General features: G+C 44.7%; 1 protein-coding gene across 2 annotated transcripts in view; it reads left to right on the plus strand.

The window, feature by feature from the left end:
- Positions 1-3,202: 3,202 nt before the first annotated feature.
- dennd1b (DENN/MADD domain containing 1B) overlaps positions 3,203-12,189 on the plus strand; it is a 93,231-nt gene continuing 84,244 nt past the window's right edge. Inside the window, exons 1-2 of one of the 2 annotated variants that reach the window (XM_005733176.1) lie at positions 3,203-3,586; positions 4,052-4,116. In XM_005733176.1, coding sequence (XP_005733233.1) covers positions 3,570-3,586; positions 4,052-4,116 — 82 coding nt within the window. In that variant the 5' untranslated portion in view covers positions 3,203-3,569. The remainder of the gene's footprint in view (positions 3,587-4,051; positions 4,117-12,189) is intronic. The other variant, XM_005733177.1, reaches the window with a different exon arrangement.

The raw sequence follows: 12,189 nt of genomic DNA on the forward strand, positions 1-12,189 counted from the left end.
TCCAAGGAGCTTGGAAAGAAAAGCATCTTGAAAACTCAACTTCAAGAAACCCAAAGAAGTCCAGATGCTTTCCAATGACCTGGATGATGGAGAGCCTTCACAGACACACAAAACTGAATGCAGAGAGACACACAAACAAGCAGCAACACAAACTGGCTGCAGTAAAGGCCTGGCAGAGCATCTCAAGGGAGGAAGTGATGTCTGTGTCTATGGGACTTCAGCAGTCGTTGACTGCAAAGGATTTTTGTCCAAGTATTAAATCGCCGTCTTCACTGGTTCCCTCTGTTATAGTCTTCGGTCTGTCTCTCAGTGTCAAGTCTTTGCAAATTGTTTCTGGTTTCAATTCAATTCAATTCAATGTTATTTATATAGCGCCAAATCACAACATAAGTCGCCTCAAGGCGCTTCATAGATACAGAGAAAAAAACCCAACAATCATATGACCCCCTATGAGCAGCACTTTGGCAACAGTGGGAAGGAAAAACTCCCTTTTAACAGGAAGAAACCTCCGGCAGAACCAGGCTCAGGGAGGGGCGGGGCCATCTGCTGTGATTGGTTGGGGTGAGAGAAGGAAGACATGGCCCTTGTTTTACTTTGAAGGGCCATGTCCTATGTCAGTGTATTCAGTTTCACTTCCCCCTGTCTTGTTAGCCCTAATTTGTCCCAGCTGTGTCTCCCTCCTGTTTCCTATTCCCTGATTACGCCACTGTGTTTATAAGACCTTTGTTTGCCTTTGCTTTCTGTGGCATTGTTAATGTGTCCTACCCGCCGCATGCTGCGTGTTTGTTGCCTGTTAGTATCGCAGTTTTGCGCCTTAGTTCCCATCTTCAGAGTTTTAGTTTTGTGAGTTTGATTTTCAGGAGTTTTTTCTAGCAATAAAACTGCGTTTTGAGTTTAACCTCCAGGTTTTGAGTCCTGCTCTTGGGTCCACCTTTCCGGGCTGCCTACCACACAGCCCATCATCACAGGCTGTAATTAAGGAGAATGCAAACCTTGTGTGCATTCTCATATTGAAACATATTAAAACATATTAAACCTGAAAGCCTAAAAGTTGGTCACATATTAATTATTTTAGTTAAACTCCACTGTGATGCTGCACAGACCCAGATAAGAAAAAACTGTGGATGTGGATTTAACTGTATGAGCCAAGGATGCATTTACTCATACGCTGAGTAAGAGTCACCTGTTAATAATCGGGGCTCCAGTGTTAACTGCAAACATTAAAGTTACATGTGCGTAGGTTTACCAACAGAGAGGCCCTGGCAAGAAATAGTGAAATAAACCCCGAAGTAAGAGATGGCTAATCTAAACATTTTGATGACCATAAAGCATAAATCCATACGTCTGCTCCACAGCGTACTCAAAAGATGCAGTTTGTGTTTTTGCATTTCCAGAGGTGGACACATGGACCTGCGTGCAGGAAGGTATGATGAGAATTAGCAGACTGTCATAGGGGTTTGATAAAAATGGTAAAGAGAGCTGAAGGTATGTTTGCTGATGTAGTTGTTGTAGGAAGTTACAAGGCTGCAGTGCAGATGGTGCTGATAACATTAGTTTTTACATTTTTAACTATTAATTATTCCTGACAGGGCTGCAGGATTAGACTGAACAGTAAGTGAGCTGTAGGGTTCAGAGTCTGTTCCGATCTTTAGGAGCCATTAGCACAGATTAAGATGTTATCATTGTCACGTTGCTTCTGTCGAGCCCAAACCCACATGCCGCCGTCTGTGCGTCGTGTATGCATCCTGTCACACAGCAGACAACAATTGGCAGCTTCATTATAAGCTTAGAGAACCATGTGATTCTTGTGCTGGACTAAGATACAGCATTTCCGGTGTTATGAACACAGCATGCAGCACACAGTTTATCAGTGCACGGTGTAATAATAATACAGTAACAATGCATCCAGTCACTGTATGCATGATGTGAAACAGGTTTATCATATGTAACAAACCCACAGAGATTTGTCTTCTCAGCTCTCCTGACTGTTTCTGCATTTTTCAGCCGATTGTTTTTGGCTTTTGTGGTTTTGGGTGAGTCATTTTGGTTTAAGTCACTCTTGTCTGCAAATATAGTAAATATGCTGAATAGTCCCAGCTCAGCAACAAGCAGCGCACATTTCGAGAACCAAAACACCTGCAGCTACTACTTCAGTTAGTAGCTTTAGATATGCACAAATAACAATTCAGTCAGGGGTTCCACAGGGATCCGTTCTTGGTCCATTACTCTTTAACTGTTACAGGTTCCTGCTCAGTTCTGTCGTAACGAATCATAATGTATTCCACCACGTTGCACTTGCTGCTTCCCTCTGATGATCTAACCCTTGTTCACAAACTAATAAGCACTGATGACATTCACTGTTGGAGATCTAGAAAGTTTTCTTGAACACAAACAAGACAGATATATATTTCCTCTCTGAGGAAATATATATCTGTCTCATCTCTGTCTCTTCTTATCTCAAATTGATTCAGAGAAACTGGCTCGTGCATTCACATCGAGCAGGTTTGACTATGTTAACGCTCCATTTGAGTCCTTAAACAAAAGTGGAAATATTAACATATTATCCGAGTACTGAACGCACTCCACTGGCTCCCAGTTCAACACAGAATTTATGAATTAGAATTCCTAATTCACAAAGCTCTCGATAGTCTGGCCCCGCAGTACATCTCTGACCTGCTCACTGTTTATAACCCGATGAGTCATCTCAGGTCATCAGGTGCAGATTTGGACTGTTCTCAGAGTCAGACCTCCGTGCTGAGGGTACTTTCAGGTACTGTGGTCCTGTTCTTGAAGTAAGCTGCCCGCTGACCTGAGGTCAGTTTAAAAACAGACTTTTTTTATTCTCTCAGCCTTACACTTATCAACCATGTGTGTGTTTAACTTGGACTATTTCACTGTTTTCATTATCTTAAGGTACTGAAGACTTTTAAAAAATCTTTAAGCTCATTTAGTTAGAAATAAAACAAAGACTATTTGTAGCTTATATCCGTGTTTGTTGGACAAAATCAGTTGTTTTTCTACTTTTAGCCCCCTCAGCGGCTCCCAGGGCCGCACTGAAGATACTGCTGCCATAGATATTGAACTAATAACACAGTCTCGTGGGGAAAGCCGTTTAAAAATAATAACAATAATGAAAAAAATACCAAAACCGTGAATCACACGGCTCAGGCCTGCTGTGCGCATCGCGCTTGTTACTCAGCGTAAGTGCAGGGAGCCGCCGGCGGGCAGACGAGCAGCAGCCGCTCACTGCAGCAGCCAAGGTGCTCGTCGGACGCGCTGACGTCACCAAATCTTTGACAGCACTTCCTGGATGGTGTTTGTTGTGGGAAATAGCCGCGGAGGCGCTGAATCGTGGATTTAGGCCACATAAGCGGCAGGAAAGACGGCACCGACTGCCACGATATCGCACCTCCAGGCATGCGGACGCGGCACCTTCCGAACAGTGTCCGATAAACGCGAAGCAGAGACGGGCTGAGGCTGAAAGAAGAACGAGGTGGAAATACTGTCGGACAGCCCTCAGAGCAAAGCCCCCCGACAGCACGGAGCTGTCGCGATGTTGTAACTAGACCATGGACAGCAGGATAAAGTAAGAGCTCCGAGTGTTTGTCCTCTCTGCTGTCGCTTCTATGCTAAAGGCTAACGCGTGCTTGAATAACGCTAAACGGGAGCTGCGTGCGTAAATGCGAAGGAATGTCTGGCGTAATTTGAGCCATCATCTCCAGCAGTGGCTTTAACAGCGAGGCCAGCTGGCTGCTCCGCATTTGGGTCAGTCTGTCGGCGTGTCTGCTAGCTGACCACCAATTAGCAGCTCCGCTAGCCGAGCAGGCGGTCGCCGGTGCCGTGAACGAGCCGTGTCCCGTGACCTGAGCTCGATAACGTTAGAGATCAAAGAGCCCGTCTTTCTTTCAATCCAAAGCTCCGATGGCACAAGTGGGTACACCTGCATACCTGTGCACTGGAATGCGACCCAGCGGCTGTGCGCACTTTGTGCCCGTAACACCTGCTTTTATTCCCCCTCAGCTCTCAGTAAACACTGTTTCATTCTTTTCAGGGAGAATCCAGAAAGAACATTTGATCTGGTTGTACAGGTGGCGTGTCCAACATCTGAAAATGAGGGTAGGTGACCGTCCATTTATAACTTTCAGCCTGTGTGCGCACAACTTATTTATAAAACTTTAATGTTGTGCGTGATTCATAGAGCTGTGATCAAATTATCAGCCTGTTAATTTCCTGTTTAACAACATAAATGAACTGCTTACTTATTTGTTCCCTTTCTGCTGAGTTAATGAAAGCCTGACGTGGCATTTCGTGGACAACTTCTAACCTTAAACCATTCAGTTTTAACACGTGTCTGTACCAAAATGCCCGTCTGGCTCATTTCTGTAAGAAAGAAGCATTTTTGGTTTCCAGCAACTGAGAGGACGAGTATGGCTTTTGATTTCCTAACTTAATAAACGCATGCAGGATGCACATGTGTACTGCTCCAATGAAGCTCAGGTATACTGCATTTTATCTGAGTGCAGTTTCCCCCAGCTCTGTCACTAAGTACATAAATGGAAGTGAAAGTTTGCTTTTAGGGTCTTCCTCAATAGTCTTCTTTCACTTGCAGATTCCTTTTTTCTGACTCTGTAGCCTTTAAACTGTTCCAGTCCTGTCTGCTAATCGTTGGATCCCTGCGTCTCGTGCTGACCCTAAGGCCTCTTGCGAGAGTCAAATGTGCAGACTCTTGTGAAGTAACAGATACTGTGGGATGATGGAACAAGAAATTAGAGAAAGTGTGTGGGCTCGTGCAAAGAGACGACCTTAGCTGGAAAATAAGAATTCATGGTCATTTCACCGACATGTGACAAAGTCATCTTGTGCTTTCTGATATAGACATTTTTTCTCAGTTTCTAACACCAGTAATTGTAACGCAGAAAGGACGGCGTGTGTGATGGGGTAGTTTGTAAATACACTGGAGCAACAGCAGGCACCACAGGACTTCACTCCTGCATGAGTCCAGACTCGAACAATGAGGGTGCTCATTATGGTTTGGGTTTTATGTGATTCAGAGTTTAGTCTGTCAAGATCCTAAGGACGAGAGGAGGTCATGACCCGGTTTGGCTGTAAAAGTGAAACTGGGAGTAGCTGTAATATCGTACTGTTAGCGTCGTACAGTCTTCATTTATTTGACAGATTTGCCTGAGCACGAGTTCACCAATGTAGACATTTTTCTGGCAACCGTGACCCCGCGAGGATTGTTTGGAGAAAGATGGTGCTTGGGTCAGCAGGCTGCATTAACTGTTCGGCCCTCTGCAGCGGTCAGACATTCCTGTAGTGGGACTATCCTGGGAAACGACTGCAGCCGCTGAAGAACAACATCGGTTTCTACCTTTTTCTGAATATGGGAAATCGAGTAACCCGTGCTTCACATCCATATCCAGTGTTGCTCATAAGTCGGCTGTCACTTAAGCGTATTGTAGCTACATGTTAGGCCAGCTGTCTTGGTCTGCTGCTCGGTGCTGACTTGAAAGAGGTGCTATTGGATGGTTCATGTGTGCAGCCGCCGAGCTGACCGGAGCAGACCGAAAGTTGCCCTTGGATCAAATTCTCATATTGGATTTTAAAACCAAACTCATAAACCACTAGCACGCTCTGTAATAACCGACTTCCTCTCCACATGATCTGGGGTTGGACTCATATCCGGACCCCCTGCTCTCTGGAGTGGAGCCACAGAGCTGCGTGTGCACGCCGCGGCTTCGATGAGACGTAGATGCTGTGCTGAGGTCTGGTACGACATGAGAACGGCCCCCGTTGGAGGAGTCGCCGTGACATTAATGTGTCCTGTCTGCCAGGCGGGACTCGTGTTTGCGGTGGTTTTATGTTTCTTTTTAAAAGAAGCCGTTTCAGACGACCGTATGAGGAATGAGTCACTTCTCCTCTGATTCTCACCAATTTCCCTTTCTTTGACTTGGCTTTCGGTGAAGCGAGCGTGAAACAAAACACTTCGCAAAGGTTACAGCTGTCAGAGCGGTCTATTGTTTTACCGGCGCGTCACTATTCTATATGTATTCATGCGAGAAGCCCTGACATACGCGATTCTCCTTCCTCAGGAGCTGAATGAGTTAATGCTGTGACTCACAACAAACGGGCTCTGGCCGCGCTGCGAAACCAACATGCTCGCTCGCCACAAGCTAGAGCTGTTTTCCCTGCAACCGAGTATTAGGTACTTTGCCAAAGAGTGCCACTTCACATTCACACATAATCTTCCAACTGCCTCACATAGACACATAAACAAAAATGCAGTCATGATAGACTATAATTAAATTGTCATAGCAACATGATGTAGAACGTGCGAGCGCTTGCAGAAGTGGAGGAGGGTTTAAGTTTCCTTGTGCTGTTCTCACATCTCCTCCACAGTTTAGGGAATACAAGTTTAATTTTAGACGGATTTTTTGGCTGGATTTCACTTGTTGTGTGCACGCCCTCTTCCAGCAGTTTGGTTTCAACTCAAATGCTTTCAGGCGACTGAGGAGGAGTCTCCTTTGAGTGAGCAAAGAGCCTGTGTGAGTTTTGCTGATGCTGCATCACTGTTGTGCCACTTTTCACCACATCCTGGTCCTGCAGGTTTGAAACCAGATCCATGTGCGGCAGCGTTACCCCTGCAGTGTTAAAAGCAGCATCCTTTTGTTGCTTTCGGTCATGTTTCAAAGTGCAGGTAAAATTAGCTCAGACCTTTTGATAGTTGGTCAGTGTGTCGACCCTCAAACTTCCTGTGTTAACTGTGTTTCACACCTCCTGCAGTCAGCACTGTGCAAAAAGCCAACACCCACACGCTTAAAGAAAAGCTTAACCTGTCTTTAGTTGTCTCATGATGACTTTCCTCAGTGTACATTTGTGCAGAATAAACATTTATTAGTTGGCAGCTAATTATTTTTGCCCGACACAAAGGCTGACATTTGAGATCTGTGTGACGTCGTTAGTTCTGAATATAAGTAACCAGCACTGTAACAGCTTTGATGGCTCAAAGGCATCGACTTAGAAAACCTTTGTCTGAATCAGCAGTGCAGTGCACATAAAGGGTTAAACCTTAATGAATTGTGTTAATGGGACAAACCTAAGTAACCAACCTGCAACTTTTCCATTAACCAGTTCACTGAAGCCGTGTGCTGCTTCTGGTTTATGTGGTCATTTGTGGGGTTTATTCACTGTAAGCATGAATTAGGATTTGTTTAAGTGTTCCCTCCAAGAGAACCCGAACCAAATGATACCAGATTAGGTCAGCTGGTCGTTAACTCTGACTCGCCATCATCTGACTGAGTCCATCTAACAAAGTCTCGTCTGTCAGATCCCTTCTGTGACTGCTAATAATGACTTTCACTTCCTTCCTGTTGTTATTCCTTTTAAGTTTTGAAAGATCAGTCTATTGCAGTTTCAACAACACAGGTCGGAGATCGTTACAGAAACAATAATAGCAGGTTTGGCATTTCAGGGGGAAGTACTCGGACATCATCTGTCATCTGTAAACACATTTTTGTGGTGCAGGCTCTTCGTTTCTTGAACATTAATGTTGTGGACGGGCTTATTTAGGAACAACAGTGTTCTTACTAGTGCATGTATTGCTTTAGTGAAAGCCAGTAATTACGTTTGACTTGTGTGTAGCTGTCATGTTTAACACTTAACGTCTGTTTGAAGTACACCGAGATTCAGACCCCTGTTTCCATAAAGTGGGTTTGATCAATACACCAGAATTAAAGTATTGGTAATCTATAGTTAATAGCAGGGATGTCACGATACCAGAAGCTTGGGTCCAGTACCAGTACAACATACTTACCCATTCAATACCAAAACAAAATGATCATCCTGTGTACTTAAATATAAGCTCCTAAAATAAAAGCACATTGTAAAACACTGACATGCTGGCAGATCATTTATTTAAAGTGTTGACTTCATGTTATGTTGATGAGATGTTAGGATGGTTGCCATGTAGCCGGCTAATGTTGCACTGTTACGCTGTGTTAGCATAAGCGTTAACGTTGCCATTGCAAACATTTCAGCCGATGGAACAAAAGCTGGTTTCACAACAGCGGCGCCAGCTTTCTCAGAAATAAATATGGTGACCTGACATTAGAAGAATAATACTTTAGATGTTATTACTGTGAAATGAACAGACTCTCAATTCAATTAATTCAATTCAATTTTATTTAGGCAGCACCAAATCACAACAACAGTCTCCTCAAGGTGCTTTATACTGTAAGGTAGATCCTACAATAATACTTACAGAGAAAAACCCCCTATGAGCAGCACTTTGGCGACAGTAGGAAGGAAAAACTCCCTTTTAACAGGAAGAAACCTCCGGCAGAACCAGGCTCAGGGAGGGGCGGGGCCATCTGCTGTGATTGGTTGAGGTGACTCATGGGGTGAATTCATTGAACCGATATTAATGCAGGTGTGTTATGAGCGCTGCTAGATTGGAGGTATTTCAAAGCACAGTAGTGTTAGTTGCATATTACCTTTTGCAAATTGATCATCACCCCTTGGACTTCCTCAGCTGTAGTTTATGTTGTGCCACTTGTAGTTTTTCCTGTTCTTGTGGTTCTCTGTCTGCATGTAAGGACGGACTACAACACTTGTAGTTTTACGCCACTCGCTCTGCCTCTGTGCTTATGCTGTTTATGGTACCAAAGAAGAACAAGTGTCGTTGCATTTTTAGAATTTTTGATGCCCTGAGCATAAGTTCTAGTGACATCTTTACTTAATAGTCAACTTGCCTTGTTTGCTACCAGCATGTGAGACCTCCCACACAGCTTAATCTCAAAGATGGCAGATGGCCCCGCCCCTCCCTGAGCCTGGTTCTGCTGGAGGTTTCTTCCTGTTAAAAGGGAGTTTTTCCTTCCCACTGTCGCCAAAGTGCTGCTCATAGGGGCTCATATGATGGTTGGGTTTTCTCTGTATGTATCATTGTACGGTCGACCTTACAATATAAAGCGCCTTATGGCGACTGTTGTTGTGATTTGTTTTGGGAAAAATAAAACTGAATTGAATGAATCCAAACCTAACATATTGACTCAGAAAGGCCAAAAATACTGCACATACTGTTTGATCGTGCCTGTTGTTGGGCTTGTAGGCTCCACACAAACAATGTTTCATTAGCTATTATGCGTAAAGCCTCCCATGCCTACCTGTGGTTGCCAATGTGGGATTAAAAAGTGGCCCTTCAAGGAAGGGGGTGTAGTGTAGGCCCATTTGTTATTTTTAATTGTTTGAATGTTGTGTAGCCTTCTGCTAAATAAATAAAGAGCAAGAAGACAGTTTGATAAACTGCAGTTTAAAAAAAGCTAATTAATCTCCCATTTTTGTGCTTAAAAATGGCAAATGTCCTTTCTGTGACATACACTTTGTTGTTTAGCAAGTCTCTGATGATTGATCGGGTATTAAGCTGGAAATATGATTCAGGAAGCTGCCTAAAATTGGCGTGCCTAAGCATCGTGAAAGATAATGCAAAGGCAACGCGGGTCAATACATTTTGTCACTTTGTTGTTCAGCTGGCAGCAGACCAGTCTAGATGTGCGCTGGGCTCATGCCTCTGTTGTGCTCACAGAGATCAGTTATAACTACAAGGATCTGTGATGCTCGGCCAGCGCAGCCATTTAGTCGCCGTGAACGTCACAGGCTTTGTTGCTATCGATACCTGACCTCTCCTGCGCCCTAAAGTCTGACTCACTGCAATTTACATCACGTCTGCGTGTAAATAAGAAGAATGGCGCTCATTTGTAAGTGTGGCGCTTAAAGCATGTTATTTAGAATAATTAACTCTGCCAGTGTTTCCAGTGTGTCCTGTTGGACTGGCTCCCAGTTATTAATCCCGAGGGTGGGCTTGTTTTTCTTTTCCTTTATTTGCCTGTTTGCAGTAGTTCGTCGGGGTAGTCCACTGCCCTACGAGTGAAATTATCTTAAAAAATCAAAGATGCTTCAACTGTCAGTCTCCTTAACAAATGCATCAGTAAATCTAAAGAGCCTCAGCATTCCCCAACAGAAGCGCTGTTTAGCAAAAGGAGACAGAAAGCTGACAATGATGGCAGTGTTCGCAGGACTTGGCTCAACGCTTGGATGTGTGGATAGATGACAGATACTGGTCCTGGTCCACGGAGACCTGGCCTCCCTGTTCAGCCTCAGCTCAGTTCCGCTTAGCTCTGTTGGCTCGCTGCTCTGTGGATGCTCAGGCTGTGAGCAGGCGTCGCCTAAGAGCGTGACTGGCATGCTAGCTACTAGCGGCCCTGGCTACATAAAGCCATATTGATGTGCTTCCAAGATGCTGCCAAAGCTAGCAGATGACGCTAATGCTGCCAAGGCAGTAGGTGGGGACAGATGCTACCTGTCCTCGCCCGCTCCCTCCAGCCAGATTGTTCCCACTAACAAAGCAATAAACTTAATAGATCAGCATATCAGTTTTACAGCAACATTCATGCTGCAATTAAGGGAACGATTTACTGTTTAAAATGAAACAGAGGAAAGATTGAACGATGCACGGAGGTCTTTTATTTTGAAACGCGGTCCCGTTTACTCTGTTCGATAAACTACAACCTATTTTCTGTCTGCACTGTTTCCACAGTTCAAAAACTGCGGCCTCCAAATTGTCAGTGAATTTATGAATGAATATTCGCGACTGTTTCCCAAAATCCTGCCGATAGACTGACGTCTTGAGCAATGTGTGAAGCATGAGATCCTCTGCCCTTGGAGGATGGATGAAAGCACTTTTTGTGATCTTGTTTCCATGCCGTGTTTGTGCCTGTCAGTTGTATACCTTTGAGCAAGTGTCTCCTTTTGTCTGAGATAAGTGACAGGTTTCAGTGTTCGGCATAGCTTCCTGCCAGTGTTAAAATCTGCTGCAGGAGGACTCTGGGAGGGTTTTTAAGAAAGTAAGGTGTAGCGTGCAGCCTGATGGCTTTACTTTGTCCAATTATGAAAAGTTAGTTTTATTCTACATACTGGGAACTTTTTCGCTGAGATGCGAAGGTCTCACAGCGTCCCCTGTTAGTCATCGGTCCGCCTCTCTCTGCGCTGTAGCGCCCTCGAGCAGCGCTATAACGTTCATTTCGTTCCTTTGCCTTTCACTCCTTCCCATTTCCACCCTTCGATATTCACAGAGCCAAACTCCCGTGTGGTCGAACTTTTAGAAAAGGTTGAACACTGACATTCGACAAAATGTCAGAATTGCTCCTTGACCCGGGCTCTGCGAGTTGTGAAGTTTGATTGGATACCAGCTGTGTGTCGAGTTTGCAGCGGGCTCACACTCAGACGGGAGGCCATTGGAGTACTAACAGATGCCATGGCAGCAAGCAGGGTGTTGATTGATCATTAGAGAGCCCACACTCCTCCACTCGCACTCCTGAGAGGACCCTAGGGTCTCACACTTTGTTTATCTCTCAGCCTTTCTCCCTTTCTCTCTCGTCTCACCCTCATGACTTTGGTAAATTGGCTCTTTTTACACAGAATATTCAAACTCTTTGTTATCTTTTATCCGTTTCCTGCTGGCAGCGGCTCGGGTGTTAACGCGTGCTGTCCGCTAATCACAGGGTTAGTCGTTCGATCCCTGGCCCCTGCACGTATGCTCAGGTATGACACTAAACCCCAGTTTTGCATGGCGCGAGTCCCTCGACTTCCTGCTGTCCGGACTTTATCGAGCTGTTCAGGTTGAAGTTGGTGCTGGTTGTGATGCACCCTGTTCTTTATTATATTAGCAGCAGTAACAGGTGCATGAGTGTTTATCTGTTTTACAGCATCATCATTAAGCTGGATGGAATAGAGGCGTATGTAGTAACAAAAACTAAGAATAAGCAGTTTGGATATGAAAGGATGGCTTCGTGGTTTTTATCCCAGGTCTCCACAACAACAATGATACACAGTGAGCTGCAACGTGTCGGTAAAACTCGTTTGCATTTAGATTTCTGGTTATAGATGACAACAGAAGCTGCACAGTTTTGGTCGGCGCTCCGCTGCTTTGCTCTGGAGTCGTTTGTCGCTCAGCCGCGATGTCATGCCCTGCTTCCAGCTCTTTTTGAATTTTTCCCATAATTGCTCCCCAGGTCACAACACCAATGGATTGCCAAAGCAGAAGTATCTGTGTTTGGTGGGGGTAAGTGGTTTTGGCTGTGATCGTGACCTATGAATATTACACTTCAGGTTTTATGGGAGGAAAACTGAACATTA

Source organism: Pundamilia nyererei, unplaced genomic scaffold (genome assembly GCF_000239375.1).
Source record: "Pundamilia nyererei isolate P.nyererei 1_Seehausen unplaced genomic scaffold, PunNye1.0 scaffold00050, whole genome shotgun sequence".
Taxonomy (NCBI): Eukaryota; Metazoa; Chordata; class Actinopteri; order Cichliformes; family Cichlidae; genus Pundamilia; species Pundamilia nyererei.